This window comes from Paramisgurnus dabryanus, chromosome 3 (genome assembly GCF_030506205.2).
Source record: "Paramisgurnus dabryanus chromosome 3, PD_genome_1.1, whole genome shotgun sequence".
NCBI lineage: Eukaryota > Metazoa > Chordata > Actinopteri > Cypriniformes > Cobitidae > Paramisgurnus > Paramisgurnus dabryanus.
The window spans coordinates 34622857-34647163 of NC_133339.1; the positions used below are offsets into that span (position 1 = coordinate 34622857).

Consider the following 24307-nt stretch of genomic DNA (forward strand, 5'->3'; position numbering starts at 1 on the left):
ATGACTTTAAATTAATATTCCTATGCTTTATAACAGGCATATCAGGCAATTGCAAAGTAATGCACCCAAACTCTTGAGAGAACCTGTGCCAATGGGGTTACTGAAATTACACCATTTCAACATTTCTCTTCTTCCACTAAGAGATCTGCAGCAGGAAAAGACCCAGACTCAGCTTTTCTAAACAGACTGTAATCTTCAGCAGATTATCTTAATGGATGTCCTTTTTGCATTCGCTGAATCAGGGCCCAACACAGAGAAACCCTTGAGGGCAACACCACTGCCCAAGTACAATGGCAGAATTTGAAACACAAGATCACTGTGCTTACGCATTTCCTGCTCCAGGCCATCTTCCTGATAGTTAAAAAATACTTCACACCCTTTTTCCTGTCACATTACAGGGAAAGGAAGTATTCCATGTACACAAACATCTATCTTATGGTGCTGGATTGGGTATAGGGAAAACATTAATGTCATGTTACATTTACGCATTTGAGTGACTTATAGTGCATCCAATCTTTACATTTCTTTCAGTTTACGTGCTTCCTGGAGTTTGAAACCGTGACCATCCTTTTGCAAATGGAATGCTTTACTTTTTGAGCTACATACTATAGACACTTATGTTTCTATCTTCATCTATAGAAGCATTATTTAGAAGATCAGTCAAATGAATTTGCCTTTGTTAAGTGACTCTGAATTATTAATTACCAAGCTTTAGTTCATGGCTTTCTATGAAAGAGGCTTAATTCTTCTATAAGGAACTGTGACTGAGGCTCTATAAATGAATATAGCACAGCAGTCAAACAGAGAGACCGTTTCATTCGCCCTGGCAGAGTCTAAAGCACAAGAACTAATTTGTGAAAGTAGACCTTTTTACAAGAACAAAGAAAAAACAACAAAAACCTACAATAAAAATAGGAATTATGCATTTGCCAAATTACATTAAAACAAATGCCACAAAGTCACATGTTAAGTCACATCTGATATTCCTTGTATTGTTACAATGAAAATTTCACGTTTTAGGTTTCCATACTGATAAACTATTCAAAAGCACTTTCATGGATTTAATTTTGAGAAAGCTCTATGGCTTCCTGAGTAAACGTAAAGGCTCTTTAAAGGCTCTCATTTTGCAACTGGAGCAGCGAAAGTGACAAATGTGGGTCAGATATTTCTTTTGGAAACCAGCATTAAGTTGGTGAGGAGTAAAGACTTGTGTTCAAAGACAAAGTTACAAGCAATTCAGCCTCTGAAGGCAAACTGGATGGCAATAAACATCCACAGGAAATCAGTAGTTAACACCTGACTGTAAACTACCGTATGAAAGAAAAGCCTTGATTCAGAGTCAAATAAAAATTTCACAAAGGCCTGAGTTTAGACCAGTTCATGAACAACTCCCCCGCAAATCCTTAATAACCAGACGATCATGTGATGAATTCATTGGCCGTGTGCCACTGGGAGAAAGACAGCTTGTGTTTCCTGTCTGGGGTGATGATAGGATGGCATCGTCGCTCTTTGTCACACGCAAACACGCTGACAAAACAGATTAGCAGCATCCCTGCTCTCACTTCCTGTGTGCCGGCCGACATCCCTGTAAACGACACACTGAGATGACTAAAATAATTCTGCGACTGAATGAACAAAACTGGAAATGTTTCCATCACTCCCCACACAACACGAAGAGACCAGTCACGAATACTTCAGCATCCCCCACAGGAGCTTGTGTAGTGGGAGTGGGAGTGAGAAATCATGTAGTAGTTTTTCAAATATTCACTTCAGGCCGTGTTCAAGCCTACATTCCCACTAGGAGTCAGACATTTTAACCAGTGAGACCTGCAAATATCCCCTGTGATGTTTTAATAAAAGTACTTGCATGACAATCATAATATGAGTTATCAAATCCTAGGTGTTTTCAACCCATGGTTGAGTCAAATATGGGCAAACCCAATGGTTGGGTTTAAATTAAATATGGTCATTATTTTCTAGCTTAATTTAAACCATTGGCTGGGTTTGACCATATTTACCCAACCATGGGTTGATACAATCAGTGTAAATTACTGTTGTTTAATTTCAAACAGACTCCGGAAAGATCAGCTTGGACATTCAACCAGTAACCAAATACGTCTTAATAAAATTGCTTATCATGTTGCCTCTGACTAAATATGAGAATGCCACCACCGAGTTGCAATCCAATGCCAAACCCAGCAAACACAAAGCTGTGCTCAGTTTGAGCTTGAATTTTCCCAAAACTACGTGGATAATCAATTCGTGGCAGTCTACCCAATGGAAACACGTGAGCTCGCCTTGTGTGCCCTTGGCATCCAATGGCACAATGATTTTACCAAAACAAACCCCAATCTCTAGTCTCATCCATCATCCTGCTGACTGGACCTCCCTTTCCAACTTTCCAAGGCTTTCATCCATGTCTTTGTGAGAAGCACTGCTCAAACTCCCACAGTCTCAACTTTAGTAAAACAGCCAGTCATGCTTTCTCAATGCAAGAACCATTAATAGTCCATGACGAAGGCTTTGGGAGGGGAAAGGGTGAGGTTCAATAGATAGTAAGACACTGAATTGGGATCAAAACCAGATATAGTTAGAGCTGTGAGATTGCCGATACACGATAGTATCGTGGGGCGCGCCAATTATTAATTTGTTAATTTTTTACTAATTTATGACAAGGCACTTGATTGATAGACAAAAAAGAAACTGATTTACTCGAAGGGCAAAACCGCCATGACCGCAACCTTCGTAAAACTCATGCCATTAAACAGAGCGCATCATTAAATCCCAGGTGCTCTGAAATTTCCTGCGTGCCAGGGAGCTGGAACAACACACTGGGTGGTTTGAAACCCTTGCGCATCTAACAACCTCTCTAGTGCAAGGAAATGGCAGAGCCACGCGTATTACAAGCTTATGTGCATATTACAAGTCTGAGTCAAGTGCATTACAAGTTCAGGTGCTATGAGAAATCCATGACCATGCCGTACACGTTCGGTTCAGGTCCAAGCAAGAGTCCAAGCTCTCTCGCACAAAGTGAAGCCCACAACCCTCTCATGCAAGAAAAAGCACACAATGCGCATGTTAATGTGAAATTATGATGATAATAATAATAATAATAACTATTGTAATGAAAGCCCGCTATTGTTCATATGTCTGGCGTTTGTGATACAAGATACTAGGTCTGTGCATCGATGCATCACGTTCCCCATTAAAAATACCTGTCTGAAATCGATACTGAATCGCAAGGCTCCGATTCTGTGTTTTATTCACAGCTTGTGCGTGTACTATGGATCTGTGATCAGTAGGATGTGCTTATCCATCTAAAATCACTATGAGTTTGAGTCGTTTATAATGTGCATTTTAAAAAGCATCACTAGTCAAACACAATCATTCAAAATATTCTTTATTATCATGAAAATACCTAAAACAATTTGAAGAACAGCAATATAAATATGCCTCTGGATTAACGTTTGTAATGATACTTCTTCTGTGGCACAAATGCATTTCTGCACGAGAGCGCCCTCTGGCTTTTGGATGTGGCGGCATTTCACCGTAATTCATTAAAATTCATTCATTGAGAAAACGCACATTAGCACGATTAATTTTCACAGCCCTACAAGACACTATCGTCTATCGGCACAACCCTAGTTAGAACGAGTGGTGGAAAAGGCTGAGACTACTAGGAGACTCTATTTGGGAACATTTTTTATTTTCACTAATCTATAGATACAGAAAATCTTGTTTTGCATACAGTTTAGAGGTTATTATGGATAAAAGATGGAAATCTCCTACACTTTTAACTTAAAAATCTTTCCCCCTTGAAATTCCCTCAATGGCCCCAATCCACCTGAATCTCTCCATTTCGCTTATAGCTTTACTAAATGATGCTAATAGTTTTTTTTATTTTGAGTCTTTAGGATGCGATGACAAATCCTTCTGCTTAGTCGATCTATTGCTCGTCCCAATCAGACATTTACGTAACTGTGCTGTGCGCATCAGAAGCTTTTTACGAAGGCAGATAAAGTTGAGTGACTGTCGCGCAACTGTGGTCTCACCATTTGAACTGCCCTCTGGCGCGATTTGCGCTCACGCTATATGCTCCACACCTGAGCCCACTTATGCGGGCCAGGGCGAGATTAACCAAACCACGCCAGGGCATGGTACAGAGCGCTCACACTAGTCAAACAAACCAGGCTTTGGGGGTGCACAAGTATTTTTGAAATACCAAGTACAACCTTACAGATATCAATTCAATGTGTCCTTCAAGGGTAGTGTGGTTACGTAGTAGCATTTGTCTCTGTGTCCTATGCATGGAAAAGTATGTGACTGCTGTTAGCATGTGTCAGCCAATCAGAAAACTTGAAAGCATTGGTTCTGCTTTAGGGTCAGTCGTTTGCCCAAACAACTCAAGACAAGGGGAGGGAAACCCGATTTCTTCTAGCACTAAACATTTGCCACCATTCTTCATTCAGAACTGACTTCAGTATATGCATAAGCTTTGCAACTTCACATTTCTTGGCATACTCTGCTTAGCAACATTAACAACCAGTCACATCATGCCCATTACGCAGTGGTATCAATAAATAATAATTCTGCGCAAAATGCAGCTCTGCCATATGATATTATGATCAAAAAACTAAAAATATGAGCAAAATGAAAAGTAGGACAAAGTTCACAGATAAGCACATCAAGGAAACCCCTCCGACTGAGACATCAGGAGTGAACTTAACCCCTAAGTAGTGGTCAACCAAGATGACAACTCTAGTTAATTCCAATCCTTTGAATAAGCAGCATTCAGTGGAGAGCAGGTGTCCACTCTCCCCCATCCTCAGCTGTGCTGTCTGTTATCATAGACTACGTGCGGTCTGACCCCATGACAAATGCTATGGACAACAGACTGTTCATGCAAGCTGTCTGTGCGTCCTGGATTCAGCTTTCCTGTCATTTCCAAACGAGTGTTATTAAGGATGTTCAAAAAGCATTTTTAGTCGATGACTGGTCAAGATAAGCATTTTGTAAATGGTTATAGAAAACTGAATAATTAATACATTGTGAAAACAAGCTATGGCTATTATGGATTAAATATTAAAGGGTTTTTTATATGAACGATCCCAAAAGTGATACTAAAATACATGAATACTGGCTATGAATTATAAACAAAAATCTCCTGGTTAAGAGTCAGCAGTCCCTCGCTTCCCAAGCAGATGAGCTTCTAGACAGCATAAAAAGCTTCACATAGACTAAGCTGTGTACAACAAACGCAATGTCTAGACAACTGATACATTGGCATAGCTCATGGGAAACATAGCTCATAGCACAACTGTAAAAACAAGTCTCATGTCATTTAGTCTGATCCTAACACGCTGTCAGACAGCTGGCAATCTATCTTGAGCTTTATTATGATCATAGAAAAAGAGTCTCAGCTGCCTTCCTAGCATCCTCTTTTATTTCATCTATACCACCCAGGTAATCCCGCTCTGTCTTAATTTCCTCTCTTCTGGGTGGTAATGATGATAATTATGAAGACCACCATAGAGAGTTATGAACACCATGTGGCGTTCCTCTTTTAACAGGCAGAGACTAATGTGTTGAAATAAACACACTCATTCTTGCCTTTATACAACATCTAGAAATGAGAAGTAGTTTCACCATCTCGTGATGAACATTGCTGCTGAACAAACAATTTTATGAAGATCAAAGCCGGACAATTCATTCAAATGTTTCTTTAATGCCAGGAAGAGGCACTAGTAACACTATACTAAAATTAATGTTTGTGAAGATATAATGATGAAAATGTCTGAATTGATGGTCAAGTCTAATGTTTCAAAGCAGCTTTACAAACTAAAGAAGAAAGATTATACACACCCTGTTACCATTGTAAAACTAAGTTAACTATGTTTTATTAGTAATTAGGCATTACTTTACAAAAATGCAGTCATGGGAATAACTGTTGTAGTTAATAAGTAATTATGACCACACCATTTATGACTGCATTAGATGTCATGTACATACAAAACTGAAACAAGCAAACATTTCATTCTATGATAAGGAAATGTTTCAAAAAGCACACAAAACCAGATGCTTTTGAAGACAGCTTATATTATACACATTATCAATAATAAACACCATGAATGTTCTCTCTTATCTTTGTGGTACAACATGTTCGTGTATTCAGCTCTGTCCACATATTGTACTGGCTGACTCATTTGTCATTCAAAACCTGCAGTCTGCATTTGATTGGCTTGATTGTATTTAACAGATACAGTACAATTCATTCTTGGTTTCCTGTTTTGAGCCCTCTAGGCCAAGTAACCTACTAGTTTAAAGGGACACTTCACCCGTTTGCATTAAGCTTTGTATAGTTAGAACCCCAGTCATGTGTTTGAATGGTCTTGCATCATTTTCTCAGTTGCCGCTCAGACAGGAGAAATACAGATTTCAGTGTTGAACTTTCTTGTTTCAATGATGTAAAAATCATCATTTTGAATCATTAAAAGAAGGAAGTCCAATATCTTTGTTGAGGGAGTGAGACTACAAACACCCCTTTTCTCGGTCAAATAGGCACCAAATTCTAAATGTATGTTTAATTTCGACTACAAATATGAGACACTTTCAATAAAGATTAATGTTTCTATGGGTGAAATGCTCCACAATGTGAGCACCAGTAAGGCCTTCGCAGAAAGCCAAGCGTGATTTAAGGCGCTTTAATTAAAGGTATTGTCACTATAGGCTTATGGCACTCTTTAGCTTCCAGGCCATCTGTTGTCTCCCTATCATAAAAGCCAAGTAGTTCAAAAGGTCCAGCCACACTTGGGTGTGTATTTACCAGTGAAGAGACGTGATGTGGGGCCCAACAAAAACAATTATGAAGCAATCATAAAGGTTGAAAAGATCTTTATTGACCCATTAAAAAAACAGAGTCATGTTTATGAGACATACAAATGCCCAAAAGAGGAGAAATAAGAAGCATGTGATCTATACACACCTCCTAAATAAACTAACCTCCACAAATGTGGTGTGATTTCAGGTAAATTGGGACATGAGATTGAGATGACGTCACCAGCCCTTCAAACTTCCCTGTCCTCGGTAAATAACCGTGGTGTTATTATGGTACAGGGAAGTAAACAATTTTTTGTGGATTGATGAATTATGGTTCACTGGTTATGTTTTACTAAATAAAAAATATGTTTATATAGTTAAACCATTGTTGATTTTCAAAAAGCTGAATCTAACAGGATTGTTTTACCAAGCGGAAGATTTTTTTTTAAGAAAACATTTAATAAGACTGCAGTTACGTGCGGATAAAACAGCTAAACCCTGCGTAAGCTAGTTGGCTAGTTAGCTCTCTCAGCCTGGTTTAAGCGGAGTTTTGACAACTTCAGTAAGTTACCAGCCTGTCCCAACTTGTAGACCAGCTTGACTAGTTTTGCCAGGCTGGGAAGACCATCTTAGACCACCTTCTTAGGATGGTTTTAGCTGTTTTTCAGATGTAACGCAGAAACTTACCTGCTGGTATGATGAATCCTCTGGGCGAAAATCACTACCGGTTTGTTCAAACTGTAGGTTAAAGTGAGGCAGTCTGTGAAGCAGGTTAACCCACCACGGAGGAGAGTAATTCACAACGGCTGCCATGATCTTTATGACAATAACACAGCCGACAACTAAAGCAGGAAGTTCACTTCAGGGTCTACACAGTGACATCAGACTCATTTACAATGTTACACCCTAAGGACGATATTTATTGATAAAAAAAAATCATTTATCGGTTTCCGTCCATGACGAGATGTCTAAAAACTAAAATCTGACCGCGGTTAAATAAAACGATTTAAAAACAAAAAAAATCGGTTCGGTAACGTTAGATAGCTGATTACTTGGATCATAACACTTAACAGGAGTAGTCTTCCCTATCCACTAACAGTTACCGGCTGCTGCTGGTAAACAGAAGTGAAACGTGCAGCTCCTACTTCCCTCTCCGAACTGCCTATTGTTTGGATGCATTAAAACTACACGCGTGGCACGACATTCCTGAGATCTGCATGCATTCAGAGCCCAATCCTTTAGATGTGGGAAACAGTCCCAGACTGTTCAGTCAGTTATACAGTGCGATGCATTTTCCCGGCTTGATGTCAGTCGTTGACCGAGATTCATCTCAAGGGTTTGCTCTGCGGGTGAGAATCCAGCGCCCCTTTGTCTTCATTAGTCCAAAATAACCGGGGAGAAGGTATTTATCAAGTCGAGATGTCCGTGCGTGGGTTAGAGGACGCCACGCAACTCCTCTCTGACGACAAAACTCGGTGAGATGATCTGAGATCCAGTGTGAGGGAAGATCTAGCGAGCAACACCGATGCCCACCGAAACAAACCCACGTTGATACTAAAGGTTCATCGCAATGAGTGAACTGTTGGGAATGCTGCCATCTAGTGGCTAAAACTAATATTGCACACAGTACTTCACAGTCAGTATTGTGTTTCTATATTTAAATCCTTTCTTAAAACCATTGATATTTTAAAGCTATTAAAGTATGATGGTTTTTCAGCTTTAATATGTTTAAATAAATTAAGAATATATTTTCACCAAAAGGCCTAAAGCTACAGTATAAAAAAATGTTTAATATAGTGTAATGTATTACTACGCTGTGATCAAAGGATCATTATTTAGTCACGATGTGCATAACTACAGTAGTTCTTGAAATATAAATGAATTAAATTGTTCTTTGTTCTGCTGAACACAAAGGAAGCTATTTTGAGCCCCACTGATTAACATATTTGTTTTTCCTACCATTGAAGCCAATAGTGCTTCTGCTCTCTGCTTTATTACAAATATATTCCTTTTTGAACCTCCAAGAAATGTAGACAGTGACAACTTGAGGGTGAATAAATGATTTTTTGGGTGAACTATCTCTTTAAATCTCTTTAAAGTTGTTTGACCATATATTTATGATACATCTGACAAGGTAAATAGAGTGAATGTATCCAAATAATTAAATGTTAGATGATTTTAGTATACTTACTTTGTGAATCTTACACATTTTTTTCTATTGTTTTATTCAGTGTCATCTAACCTAGCACCACATTCTAATATGGTTTGGTATTAAGCAATCCCTGGATTATTAGAATGATTGCAACAGTTCAAAATACCTCCAAAACAAGCTTACTTGTGATGAGTCACTGCATGCTCTGGCCTATAAAAATGTTAATAAAATATATTTGATAATAAGATACACTCACCTAAAGGATTATTAGGAACACCTGTTCAATTTCTCATAAATCCAATTATCAAATCAACCAATCACATGGCAGTTGCTTCAATGCATTTAGGGGTGTGGTCCTGGTCAAGACAATCTCCTGAACTCCAAACTGAATGTCAGAATGGAAAAGAAAGGTGATTTAAGCAATTTTGAGTGTGGCATGGTTGTTAGTGCCAGACGGGCCTGTCTGAGTATTTCACAATCTGCTCAGTTACTGGGATTTTTACGCACAACCATTTCTAAGGTTTACAAAGAATGGTGTAAGAAGGGAAATACATTCAGTATGCGGCAGTCCTGTGGGCGAAAATGCCTTGTTGATGCTAGAGGTCAGAGGAGAATGAGCCGACTGATTCAAGCTGATAGAAGAGCAACTTTGACTGAAACATCCACTCGTTACAACCGAGGTATGCAGCAAAGCATTTGTGAAGCCACAACACGTACAATCTTGAGGCGGAGGGGCTACAACAGCAGAAGACCCCACCTGGTACCACTCATCTCCACTAAAAAGAAGCTACACTTTGCACAAGCTTACCTAAATTGGACAGTTGAAGACTGGAAAAATGTTGCCTGGTCTGATGAGTCTCGATTTCTGTTGAGACATTCAGATGGTAGAGTCAGAATTTGGCGTAAACAGAATGAGAACATGGATCCATCATAACTTGTTACCACTGTGCAGGCTGCTGGTGGTGGTGTAATGGTGTGGGGGATGTTTTCTTGGCACACCTTAGGCCCCCTAGTGAGCATTGTTTCTGACCTTGTCCATCCCTTTATGACCACCATGTACCCATCCTCTGATGGCTATCTCCAGCAGGATAATGCACGTCACAACATGCTCAAATAATTTCAAATTGGTTTCTTGAACATGACAATGAGCTCATTGTAATAAAATGGCCCCCACAGTCACCAGATCTCAACCCAATAGAGCATATTTGGGATGTGGTGGAACGGGAGCTTCGTGCCGTGGATGTGCATCCCACAAATCTCCATCAACTGCAAGATGCAATCCTATCAACATGGGCCAACATTTCTAAAGAATGCTTTCAGCACCTTGTTGAATCAATGCCACATAGAATTAAGGCAGTTCTGAAGGCGAAAGGGGGTCAAACACAGTATTAGTATGATGTTCCTAATAATAATTTTGATGTAATGGGAACTTGGCACAATTACAGTAGTTTGGTGTCTAGCTCAAAACACACATTCAACAAAAACACTGCATAAGTCGGGAACAGTTATTCAACTGTATATCTTCTACATGCTTTGTTTAAATAATCTATTTTATTGTCGGTTATTTAATATTATTATTTAATTAAAATTTGTTAATTTTCAAGATTACAGCAGCATTTCTTATGTAATGTCATAATCAACCAATTAACACAATGAGACATTGCACGTTTCACAGATAGGGAAACAGTTTGGTGTCCTATTACCCCCCCCCCCCCCCAAAAAAAACATTATAATTCCTTGTTTTTTTTTTGTGAGAACTGTGATAAACTATTATGAAATAAAAAAATTAAAATAGTCATGTTTAATGCTTTGCTACACAAAAACATGTAACTTAAATACCAAATGCATCAGATTTTTTTTCAAAAGCTTTAAAATACAAAATAGTAGGCCTATTTTGTATTTCAAATATGTATTTAAAATAAATGTATCTGATGCATCCCTGATCTCATATACCATTATGAAAGGTTTCTCAAAAAGTCCCCCAAACTGTTGTTTTTTAAAAACATTTGAGACAGATCCAAATGCATTTATAATCCTTTAATTATTAAGTTTCCTATATATATATTATATAAAGAAATGCAAATTCTCTACACATTTTTATATATTTTTAAACTGTAATTTAAAAAAAAATATGTACCAAAACTGTCAATGGGGGAGTACCCTCACCAGTGACAGCTGCCATATTTTTCCTGTATCTTGACCATAGGCTACTAAAGATAAAATATTCACTTTCACTTAACATTAAAGCATATAAGAACATGTACAATCTGCATGGCTTGCAAACTTTTTAATGTATTTAGTCAGCAATCACTTTGTCATAATATCTTGATCTATATTGTATTTGTTGTTATTGCTTTTCATACTGCTTTTATTCTGTATTAATTATATTATGTTCTAATCTAGTTTTGTAAGTTTTGTAATGTTATTATGTGAACTGAATATTTAAATAAATCATTATAAATAAAAGAAAAAACAAAGTTTGCTCAAACTAAACCCAAACTTACATTAGAACAGATCACTGGCAACAAAACACAGCAGCACATCATGGTTGTGAGATTTTCTTTTAAAAATGTAAATGAATATTTGATTCTCAAACTTTTTAAGGTAATACTATACATTTAAAATATACAGTAAGGGTTGTCATAGTTAACATTTGAACAAATAAACAATACTTCAACAACATTTATTAATTTTACTTCATGTTATTTTTTTATAAATTAATTTTACTTCATGTTATTTATTTGTTAAGATATTCACAATGAACTAACATAATCAACAAATAAATAAATGCGGAAAAAATGCATAAGTGCTGGTTCAGGCTAGACAATGCAATTTACTGATAATAAAAAACACAACCTAACTTTATTGCACTGTACGTTAACTTACAAGCCTAACCCAGTTTGACAGAAACGAAAGCGAGAGAGAAACTACTTCATCTTCTTCCGTGTGTTCTGAGCTATGGACGTGAATCGAGCTGTGATATGTATAGTGCCATAATGCAAGTTTACATGGGCTACTGTGACCCGCGTGTCCATCTGTGAGTACAATACACACACCTGCTGAAGGTAAGAGACCTACCTGAGTGCACGCGCATTTACTGTATATTGTGCTGCTCCTTAGCTTTAGCATGTCTATCGAGGAATACACATTAGACTGTGTGCATCCCTAGATTGGACAAAAATCCTATATCCGATCATTTGTGCCTAAGTAATACGTTCAGATGCTGTTAAGAATTTAAACTTGACAGGAATTCTGGTTAGCTAGCTTGATTAGCTGAAGTTTTGCGTTATCTGTTTGTAGTTTCTTTTAACTTTGCGGTTGATGGGCCAGTTTACCGATTCGGTATCAGTGTGTTTTACATACAAATCGTGAACCTGTAACTTGTAGATAGAAATAAGGTGTCAAGTTTTATTTTGTTGGTTAGAATTTGTAAAATACAGGTTTGCCATTTAGACACGCAGTCACGTCACCTGATGGTATTAACATAATAACAAACATTTAGCTTTTTTTATGTATTTATGCACAAATACTCTGTGTTTAGTAATAAAACTCATAATACCTTTACATTTAGATTTGTTTTTGTGGTCAATTCCTCTTATTCGGAGCAGTTTCAGTCACAGTTGAACTGAGCCACAGCGGCCTCCAGTGGAAGGTTTCATTAAATTTGATAAATGTACGAGTTAAACATTTATGTAAACATGTAACTTTATTTTACTATTTTACAAGCAACATAAGGATAAAATTGAATGATGGAATTACACACGACGAAGTTTGACACAAGAAATATGCTCATAGAAAACAGTATGCATAAAACATTTATAAGTGAATAGGACATTCATTGAAGTTATACAAAAGAATAGAATACCAAACATAATTTGTTTTCTGAGTAACTTTTAGGAGAAAAAGAATAGTCATAATTCTCAGATAGTTTCTATAGTTTTAGTTTGTTTTTAAATTGTAGAGGGCAAATTATTTAAGGTGGATAATTTTCTGTTCCAGAATAATGTGCACAATTGAGGACACTTCTCTTTTGGTACAGAAAACGACCCTCTGCAAATGAGACATTTGCTTTTAAAAAAAATTACTAAAAACTGGCACTGTAAAAAAATTGGCTGCCTTAAATTTTTGTTTAATCAACTCTGAAAAAAAAATGAAAGCAGCAAAATTTTTTTACAGTGCATATAAAGTGTTTATTTAATACATTTTGAGTAGCTGAGCCAGGCGTACTTCTAACTATGGTCTTGCGTAATATAGGACACTTCTATAAAGTGAGTGTTAAGGAAATGAATCATGTTGATGTACACAAAGACCTCAGTGTTAAACATTCACATTTTTTACACGGTGTTTGACATCTGATTGGTTGTGTAATCAGGGAAAATAAAGATACACGAGTCAGAGACACAGGAGATTATATGTAATTTAGTACAAATAAAAATTGCTGTCAGCAATCTCATATCGTAGTAAGGTTTGTTTTAATTTCATTTATAACTTTATAAGTCTGGTAATGTGTTTTTATTTCTCAAACACTTTTAAGTGTTAGTTCAAAATAAAAGTCCTGCCATTGACGTGGCCTTATTTAAGTTGATCTTTCCATGCCATTCTATCTAATATCTCAAGGCTACAGACTGTGACCACATGGTCGCATTTGTGAGCAGGATTGGGGAACGGAGGGGTATTTTACAAGTACTTGCACATGTGCAACCTTTTATGTTGAAAGACAATAGATTGCGAGCCCAGCAGTGTAGTAGGCCTACTGTATGTGTGTGAGAGTGAAGAGTCCAAAACAGATTAGTCAGCCATGCGAGTCATATCTCTCTGAAATGAAAATAAAACTGCACATTTTAATTTGTGTGAGTTAAGCCTATGAAAGTATTTTGTCAGTAATACAGTTATTTTGAGAAAAATTGGATAAATAATTGCATTTGCAGGCTGATTTAAGCTGTGCCCTAAAATGTTCAATTAGGGTTTATAGTGCTCCTAGTAAAAAAAGTTACCTGGAGCCCTGCATCTGCTTTTGTGTTGCATTTGTTTGGACATGGGGTATGATGATTTTATAAAATGACAATAAAATGATGAAAATATTTGGGTGAACGATCATTTCGGGGATGAGGTGTAATGGCTTTTTGCTTTCATTTTCCTTTTCACAGCATGGGGTCTACAGTTTCTCTTTTAGTTTCTGCATGGTAAATAGCTTTTTTTAGGAGCAAAACTTTGTAGATTCCTTAGAAATCACCTGACAAGTAAGGCTGTGTGATCATCATTAAGTAATGAATTATCTTTCCTCATTTGTTTACTCTTACTGTTTCAGTTTTGCAGGCATCATTCCAGAATGGAGTGTCCGCAGTGCAGTCACGTGTCTTTAGATACGTCTCCAGTATTCTGCAGTCGGTGTGGCAATAAGCTGTTGTCTAAGGCTTCTGAGCAAACACCAGGTGAGTGCTTGAGTCTTTATACATTTATATTTTAGCTTGATTAATATTTTTTTTGTTTGTTTAAATCTCTGCTGATAATTAAAAGTAAATTTAATAAAAGTTAACTCTCATTTCCTTTGTTCAGATCGTTCAGACAAGTGACGGAAATGTTTTATATTTTTTTCTGTCTGAACATCCTAAGTTGAGTTCATTGCAACAAATTGAAATAGGATGCTGTGTTCTTAGTTTGTGTAAAAAACCTTTTGTGTTTTTTTGTTTTTATCAGACAAGCCACAAGATGAGTCTCACACATCCTCGAACATTCCACATTGCTTGGATGCAGAAATAACTGATCTCAGGTCTGAATCTTTGAATGACGAAAATGCAAACACAGCTCCAAAACAACGAAAAGAAGACAACAACCTGAACTTAAAGAAAAAGGTGCTCTTCAAAGAATAATTCACTGAATAACAAAAATTTGCCCAGAATTTACCCAATGCTATCCTAGGTGTATGGTGCCGGTGTGCCGCCATTTTTAATCTAGATGTTATTGCATTTATATTTACATTACAATTTACATTTACAGTCAAACATGATGTATCTATCACTAAATACACTTTAAATACAAAATGTTTTCTCTCACAAAAGTATTTTTTCAATTCAAAAGAAATATATTAACCCACCGGATTCGTATGAATTCCTTTCCATTCCTTCTGATGATGGACGGGCTTGCGCTGCCCATAGCAGACATGGCAGTTTTTTGTAACCACTCCTTATGTGAAGTTTTTTTACGTATACTGTGTGCGAAATTTAAACCGATTTACCGTTTTAACTGGTATATTTTCCAGCACAAGTTGGTTTACCCGTCTTTGAATTTATTTCGTTCAGTTTCATTCTTTCTACAGGAAATATTTAAGTAGATCATTTTTTTTCCTTCAAAAACTTGAATCATGTTTATGTGGCACCCATCCGAGTCGGAATATTTTGAATATTTGTTGATATACTGTCCTAAACTTGTATTTTCCTATTGCTAGGTTCACACTTTAAGTATATTAGGTTTGTTAAAAGTCTGATTAAGGTAGACTTTTATTGCAAGAAAGTGCTTTTATTGCAGCTGGACAGGAATTTTTTCTCATGAGGCGGCAGCAGCAGCTGAGCTTTGTTCAATACAGCTTACAACACTTGACAGAATACTGCGAGTTCAATAAATGCTTATTTAGTTATCTGTACTGTAACTTACCCATTCCAATCAGTTAAGAAATGCCTTGATCCGTCCTGATACCAACCTTTTCAGTTGGCTCAGACATTTATTGTGTGAAAAAGAGCAGCTTGGACATTTTGCTCTATATATTACACAGAAGATAAAAGGCCATACATGTATTAAAAGTTAATGAAAAATTTAATAAAGATACATATAGGTCCAGCATTGCATGTTTTAATTATTCTAATTGTGAATGATAGGTTTTTTGCAGCTTATAGTGCAGATGCCATTTGGTTGTAAAATGAATTATAATAATGACTAATTACTAATAATAATCAATTGAAAATGTTTACAGTTTGTACAACATTTTATTATCTTGACATAGCATATCAAGTTTAGAACAATTACACAGCTCACTGCATGTAACACGTTGGAAAGTTGCTGGTATTTTGTAGCTCATATTACTCATTTTTCGTCCACAGAAAAGAAAGAAAAAGAAGAAAAAAGCAAAAGCTGGTGTTGAAGAGGGGCCATCATCTCTGACCTCTGACCTTTCTGAAATGTCTCTGACTGAACATGAGACGAAAATGGATGAAGATCTATCTTCTGACAGTGACAGCTGCCTCATAGACATCACCAACCCTGAATCAGATGCCCGTATCCACACACCAGAGAATGAAACGGAAGCTGGAAACCCACAGCCCAATGTTTCTGCTGAACCTACAGATGCTGTTAAAGCTAGGTCTATTGAATGGCCAGTCAACTTTGGACGCGACTGTGTAGCGTCTGACATAACAGAAACAGCTCAGTCACAAGAGCCGGTCGGCACTAGCAAAGCTTCTCAACCCGATTCAGTGGAAGCAGCTCAAAGGATTGAGAAAAAAACAACAAACTCCAAGAATAAGAAGAATGAGTCCACAGGGGCAGAAACACCTCCGGATCAGAGTGCAAATATTGACCAGAATGCAAACACAAAGAGCGGTTCAAGCAATCAAAGAGATAAAGCTGGTCAAACCAAGAAGTCACAGGAACGTTCCACTGATCAGAAAATGGTGTTTGGCCCACAGAGTAAACCTGAGGTAAAAAACTTTGCATTTACTGTAATTTAAAAAATTTTTATAGCCACATTATGTAATGTACGTCGCTAGAGATCACATAGCAATATCAAATTTGTAGCTTGATGATGCTGTTAAGGAGCGTGGAATGATTGCAGTTGACATCCTTACCTCCATTGCCGAACATACAAATCATGTTTATGGAGAACGTAGTTAAATAAAGTTTTATAACTGTTACTTTATAACATAAGCTAACAGAGTGGATTGATGACGTACCTGACATTAAAGTATCAGGACAGTACTGCTTTCATAATCGCTTTCATGATACTTTGTCATACGCCAATCGCTTTGCTCAGACATAATACCATTGACAAGTAACAACAGAGAGAGACTACACTGGTTTAAATTGTGAATTTCTCTGTATTCAAGGTAGCATTTGAGCTATAATGTAAGTCAGAGGTCGCCTTATCAAATATCTGTCTTAGGTTTTTCCATCACTGCCAAGAAATTCAATCAAAGACAGACAATCATTTCATAGATTACACAAATTTAAAATTAATTTGTTGTAACTTGTAACTGTAATTCCCCTCCCATCCATGTGGTGGCGATTATGCATAATCATTAGCCAATAGGTGTTTGACTTTATGGTTGCTGAGCAGACCGATAGGCGTATGATGTGACAGTTCAGCGAGAGCCATTAGTAAGCACTGGTCTCAAAACATTCTTGCGACACTTTGATGTCATTCGCTTATCTGTATGCTCAGTGCAGCATGAAGTTCAACACACTCCAGTGTGTTGCCTTTAGTGTCAGGGAGTCATCTATTATGCTGTAAATTTTCATTGTCTAGTAGGGATGTAACGATTCAATCGCATGTCCCATTAAAAATGCCTGTCTGAAATCGATTCTGAATCGCAAGGCTGCGATTCTGTGTTTCATGCACATCTTGTGCGTGTACTACGGCTCTGTGATCAGTAGGAAGTCCTTATCAATCTAAAATCATTATGAGTCGTTTATAATGTGAAATTAAAAAAGCAACACTCATTAAATAAAAATCATTCAAAATATTCTTTATTATCATGAAAATACCTGAAACAATTTTAAGAACAGCGTATAAATATTCCTGTAGACATTTCCTGGAATAGCTCTTGTAATGCACTTCTTCTTTGGCACAAAGGGAGTTTCTGCACAAGAGCACCCCCTGGCGTTCGGATGTGCCGGGATTTCACCGTAATTTATTGAGAAAACGCGCATTTGCACGGTTAATCGTTACACCCCTACTGTCTAGATCAGTGGTTCTTAACGTCATTCCTGGAGGCCCACTGCCCTGCATGTTTTGTATGTCTCTTTTATCTGGCAGACTCAGTTCAGTTCATTGAGATCTCTTCTAATGAGCTGATGATTTGAATCAGGTGTGTTAAATAAGGGAGACATACAAAATGTGCAGGGCAGTGGGCCTCGAGGAATAACGTTAAGAACCACTGGTCTAGATAACATTAAATGAGACTAAGACATGTTTTTGTGTTGTTTTGCATTCAGAAGAACCAGAGGTTCAATGTAGATTCATCACAGAATCCTGAACCCAGCCAGAAACTGCAGACAACTAATGAGAAAAAAGAATCTGCTGCTAACCAGCAAGCCTCATCTCTAAACACGTATGCTAGAAGTTTGCATTTTAACAAAAACATTTTTCTAGAAATTGTGTTTAGTTCCTTACAAAGACAGAAACAACTGCCATTAACTTTTCTATAAACCAGGGATTTTCAAACTTTATAATAGCAAGGACCCCCAAATATGATAAACCTTATGCGAGGGACCCCATCCTAAACATATATAACCCTTTAAATATGTTTTGTATAAACTGTTAGAACAATAGTAATTTTGATATTAGAAAGACAGCTAATTGTTTCCAAACAATTGGCTATGAAGTAGATTTTAAAAATTTTTGGGGAATCCTCCCCGGACCCCAGTTTGAAAAACCCTGCTATAAACTACTGAAAAAGTTAAATAACTGGAAAGTTTAACTTGTGGAAACCCTTAAAGGGATACTTCACCGATTTAGCATTCAGCTTTGTATCTGTAGAAACCCGGCAGTATTACTGAATGACCATGTTTCCCTCCATCATTTCCCCCTGAGAGGAGAGATATCTGCATTTTGGTTCTGCAAAAAAGTCCTCCGATGATGTAATATGACGATTTTTGCATCATCTGAGGACTTTTTTGCAGAACCAAAATGCAGATATCTCTCCTCTCAGGGGGAAATGATGGAGGGAAACATGGTCATTCAGTAATACTGCCGGGTTTCTACAGATACAAAGCTGAATGCTAAATCGGTGAAGTATCCCTTTAAATGTTTTAAGTTGTACAATACACTTTTTTTCACTTAGAAATCAACGTGAGAAAACCGAGAAGTCTTCTGATAAAAAAATGAAATCCGACCAACAGAGCAGACTCGAGGCATGTAAAATAGTCACTTATTTATATATATATTTTTTAAATTTGCAAACATTGCATTATGAGAGTATGACATTTATTTTGATCACAAAGGATCCCGGAGCCGATGGAGATTCATCACTTAAGGCTGACACAGTGAAACACAATCAAAGTGATGACCCACAAATCAAGAAAGATAAATGCAACGTACCTCCAAAAAAGTATGACTATACATCCTCCTAGACATGTTGAATGACTTTTTATTTTAATATCATCAGTTTTTCTTATGCCATTTTTAATTTGCAGAAATCCGGCATCACTTCAACATTTAAGCTCCAGTGAAAGACTCACAATTTACTTTCACGCAATTCTGTCAAAAGATTTCAAGTTTGACCCAGAAGAGGATCGTATCTTTATCAGGGCTGGTGATCACATTGGAAACTGGGATAAAAATTTGGATGAGCTCTCTGTTTCACGGTTAGTTTAATTTGTGTCTGTTATTCGAATGTGTCTTCCATTATTCAAACCAATTCTGACCAATTTACCAATATTAAACCAATGTATGAATATTATGATTTCAGAGATCTTGGAGAGCATGGGTTACTCGTTGAAATGAAATATGTATGCAAAAGGACCAATGCTGTATCTGTGTCCATACCTTACAAGTATGTAGTGTATAAAGGAAAGAAGGAGAAGTATGAGTATGAATTCATCTACAAACTGGATTCAAGTGAAATCACCAACAGATGTCTTTTTGTCAAACCGCATCTTCTGAATGATGAAGGTAGGTAAAGTTCATGAGAGATTAAAGGAAATAGATATTAACAATATGCTGCTGTTCTATTATGGGGGAAAAATGTAAGGCTCAGTACAGCTTTTCTTTTTCTTGTTGTATATGTGCAGGAGAGTGGCATCAGTATGACGATATCATCTGCGCACAACCAAATAAGGGTGTGATGACACGAATTAAAAGTGCTTTTATGGCGGATGACCGTAAAGATGTAATTCAGGGAAGAGAAATCGCTGGAAAAATGATGCTGGAAACGATATTTGACCTCTTAAGAGAGTGGAGAGAAGTAAACCTCAAAAACTTCATAAGTCAACTCAGACAGTTTTATGAAGTCCATGGCAATCCTTATGTATTTGAAAAGAAACTGATAAAATGGTCCTCCCTGGATTACAGTGAAAAAGATGTAAGTTGACACAGTTAGGCATAAGACAAATGAAAATGCATAATTGCCTGCTGTCGGTAACATGTTATTGGCTGGTGACTGTGAAAATTAGATAATTTTTATCCATTGTATCCATTGCTTAAGTATACATCAGGGTGGTAGCAGTGTGCTGTAGTTAGAATGTTGTTTATTCAAAATCAATATAGGGCAACTGAGCCTTCTAATTTTTGCAATGTAGGTTTTTATCTCTTTTATGCTTGATCCCATTATTACTGTTTGCATGTATATTTACTAGATAAGCATATGACTATTCATACTGTACATTAAACCATGCTTAAGGTCAAATTTGAAAGTTTTTTTCATTTTAGATGTGTTTATCATCATTTTAGGTGAGCAACCTTCTGAAGCGATTCATGCTACAGCGTGTGACTCCAGAGCTACAGAAAGATTGTAAAGATAAAAGCGCCTTCATTACGGATCCACTGAAGGCCGCTCTCATCATGCTTTATGTGTGGCAACAGTATAAACTTGATTTAGATAATGGGATTCTTGCTCGTCTCTGCACGGCCCTCTGCCTGCCAAATCTACCCAAGGATAAATTCCTGCCTTTCTGGACTGACATAACAGAATCATTCTCATTAATTAAAAGGTTAGTTGTTTTGATTGAGAAATAAAGTACAGCTGATTGTTACCTCAAAATAAGCCCTAGCCTTGTGACCTTGATGTGTAGGGATCAAGAGGAGACATGGAGTGGTCATGTATCACCCTGAACAGGTTTATTTTAAAATAACAACTAGCTGTTATCCCGGTTTTACACAGCTGCTTGCCACATGAGTCTGGACAGTTATATTTATTATATTAAATTCTATATATGGACATGATATACAGTAGTGATTGGAAATATTTCATTAGCTATTACATTAACTATTACATTTAATAGCTAATATTTCATTAGGTATTTGTCATTAGCATATAATAAGATATATATTAAAATATGAGTGCATCTGACATGTTTTCTTGTAAATGAACACATTTTTATTCGGTTTTTGTGTTTAGGTTCAGTTCATTTACTTTAATGGCAATGAAAAGTTAGTCAGTAATTGCAATGCTTTATTATGTTGGCTTTGAAAAAGCCAATATATTGTTATTGCTATTAAACTTATATCTTATTATTCTACCCCAAATTATAAACACTAACTCGTCCTAGGGCTTTCAAGCTACATGCACCAAATTTTCCACAGACCTTCAGACTGGTCTGACTTAGTGTGCTATATCTTTTCTAACTGATGGGACCTTCCGAATTCCTAAACGGGGGTCTCGAACACCCCAAAATTTCCATTGACTTAACATTGAGACAAACTTTGACGGGTCATAGCTGTGAGTGAGAAACTTGTAGAAACTTGTGGCTTACCACATTTAAGGTGGCTGACAGGCTCTGTAAGAACATACATCACAATGGGGTGTAAGCTATACCCCTGGGGTGTAAGAGGCCCCCAAAATTTCCCATTGACTTATAATGGGGCAGGAAACATGCCCATATAAGGGAATAAAAGCGTCCCAGATGGAATATCTTTACTTTAGAGTGTCGTAGAGACATGGGGGTTGGACCGTTTTACTTGTGGCTTGAAGGTTGATCATTATGGGATGCCATTTTTCTCCCTAGCAACCAAACTTAGTACCCTAGCAACGGAATAAACAAAGCCTTATTTCTCCGCTTCAGAACATCTTAGAGACACGGGGGTTGGACCGTTTTACTTGTGGCTTGAAGGTTGATTATTATGGGATGCCAATTTCCTCCCTAGCAACCAAACTTAGTACCCTAGCAACGGAATAAACAAAGCCTTATATCTCAGCATCAGAACATTGTAGAGACACGGGGGTTGGACCGTTTTACTTGTGGCTTTAAGTGTGATCATTATGGGATGCCATTTTTCTCCCTAGCAACCAAACTTAGTACCCTAGCAACGGAATAAACAAAGCCTTATATCTCCGCTTCAGAACATCATAGAGACACGGGGGTTAGACCGTTTTACTTGTGGCTTGAAGGTTGATCATTATGGGATGCCAATTTTCTCCCTAGCAACCAAACTTAGTACCCTAGCAACGGAATAAACAAAGCCTTATATCTCAGCATCAGAACATTGTAGAGACACGGGGGTTGGACCGTTTTACTTGTGGCTTTAAGTGTGATCATTATGGGATGCCATTTTTCTCCCTAGCAACCAAACTTAGTACCCTAGCAACGGAATAAACAAAGCCTTATATCTCCGCTTCAGAACATCATAGAGACACGGGGGTTAGACCGTTTTACTTGTGGCTTGAAGGTTGATCATTATGGGATGCCAATTTTCTCCCTAGCAACCAAACTTAGTACCCTAGCAACGGAATAAACAAAGCCTTATATCTCCGCTTCAGAACATCATAGAGACATGGGGGTTGGACCGTTTTACTTGTGGCTTGAAGGTTGATCATTATGGGATGCCAATTTTCTCCCTAGCAACCAAACTTAGTACCCTAGCAACGGAATAAACAAAGCCTTATTTCTCCGCTTCAGAACATCTTAGAGACATGGGGGTTGGACCGTTTTACTTGTGGCTTGAAGGTTGATCATTATGGGATGCCAATTTTCTCCCTAGCAACCAAACTTAGTACCCTAGCAACGGAATAAACAAAGCCTTATATCTCAGCATCAGAACATTGTAGAGACACGGGGGTTGGACCGTTTTACTTGTGGCTTTAAGTGTGATCATTATGGGATGCCATTTTTCTCCCTAGCAACCAAACTTAGTACCCTAGCAACGGAATAAACAAAGCCTTATATCTCCGCTTCAGAACATCATAGAGACACGGGGGTTAGACCGTTTTACTTGTGGCTTGAAGGTTGATCATTATGGGATGCCAATTTTCTCCCTAGCAACCAAACTTAGTACCCTAGCAACGGAATAAACAAAGCCTTATATCTCCGCTTCAGAACATCATAGAGACATGGGGGTTGGACCGTTTTACTTGTGGCTTGAAGGTTGATCATTATGGGATGCCATTTTTCTCCCTAGCAACCAAACTTAGTACCCTAGCAACGGAATAAACAAAGCCTTATTTCTCCGCTTCAGAACATCTTAGAGACACGGGGGTTGGACCGTTTTACTTGTGGCTTGAAGGTTGATTATTATGGGATGCCAATTTCCTCCCTAGCAACCAAACTTAGTACCCTAGCAACGGAATAAACAAAGCCTTATATCTCAGCATCAGAACATTGTAGAGACACGGGGGTTGGACCGTTTTACTTGTGGCTTTAAGTGTGATCATTATGGGATGCCATTTTTCTCCCTAGCAACCAAACTTAGTACCCTAGCAACGGAATAAACAAAGCCTTATATCTCCGCTTCAGAACATCATAGAGACACGGGGGTTAGACCGTTTTACTTGTGGCTTGAAGGTTGATCATTATGGGATGCCAATTTTCTCCCTAGCAACCAAACTTAGTACCCTAGCAACGGAATAAACAAAGCCTTATATCTCAGCATCAGAACATTGTAGAGACACGGGGGTTGGACCGTTTTACTTGTGGCTTTAAGTGTGATCATTATGGGATGCCATTTTTCTCCCTAGCAACCAAACTTAGTACCCTAGCAACGGAATAAACAAAGCCTTATATCTCCGCTTCAGAACATCATAGAGACACGGGGGTTAGACCGTTTTACTTGTGGCTTGAAGGTTGATCATTATGGGATGCCAATTTTCTCCCTAGCAACCAAACTTAGTACCCTAGCAACGGAATAAACAAAGCCTTATATCTCCGCTTCAGAACATCATAGAGACATGGGGGTTGGACCGTTTTACTTGTGGCTTGAAGGTTGATCATTATGGGATGCCAATTTTCTCCCTAGCAACCAAACTTAGTACCCTAGCAACGGAATAAACAAAGCCTTATTTCTCCGCTTCAGAACATCTTAGAGACATGGGGGTTGGACCGTTTTACTTGTGGCTTGAAGGTTGATTATTATGGGATGCCAATTTCCTCCCTAGCAACCAAACTTAGTACCCTAGCAACGGAATAAACAAAGCCTTA

General features: G+C 37.7%; 2 protein-coding genes across 5 annotated transcripts in view; one reads left to right on the forward strand and one right to left on the reverse strand.

Annotated features, from left to right (window-relative positions):
* The window catches only part of ttyh3a (tweety family member 3a), a 54889-nt gene extending 46507 nt beyond the window's left edge, over nt 1-8382 (reverse strand). For all 3 annotated transcript variants that reach the window (XM_065255389.2, XM_065255388.2, XM_065255390.2), the window contains exon 1: nt 7504-8382. In XM_065255389.2, coding sequence (XP_065111461.2) covers nt 7504-7629 — 126 coding nt within the window. In that variant the 5' untranslated portion in view covers nt 7630-8382. The remainder of the gene's footprint in view (nt 1-7503) is intronic.
* Nucleotides 8383-11874: 3492 nt separating this feature from the next.
* The window catches only part of LOC135743258 (E3 ubiquitin-protein ligase rnf213-alpha-like), a 58473-nt gene continuing 46040 nt past the window's right edge, over nt 11875-24307 (forward strand). For both annotated transcript variants that reach the window (XM_065260914.2, XM_065260996.2), the window contains exons 1-11: nt 11875-12033; nt 14277-14400; nt 14666-14820; nt 16063-16659; nt 18173-18288; nt 19021-19090; nt 19181-19287; nt 19373-19543; nt 19648-19850; nt 19970-20259; nt 20628-20887. In XM_065260914.2, the coding sequence (XP_065116986.1) occupies nt 14298-14400; nt 14666-14820; nt 16063-16659; nt 18173-18288; nt 19021-19090; nt 19181-19287; nt 19373-19543; nt 19648-19850; nt 19970-20259; nt 20628-20887 (2072 nt within the window). In that variant the 5' untranslated portion in view covers nt 11875-12033; nt 14277-14297. The remainder of the gene's footprint in view (nt 12034-14276; nt 14401-14665; nt 14821-16062; nt 16660-18172; nt 18289-19020; nt 19091-19180; nt 19288-19372; nt 19544-19647; nt 19851-19969; nt 20260-20627; nt 20888-24307) is intronic.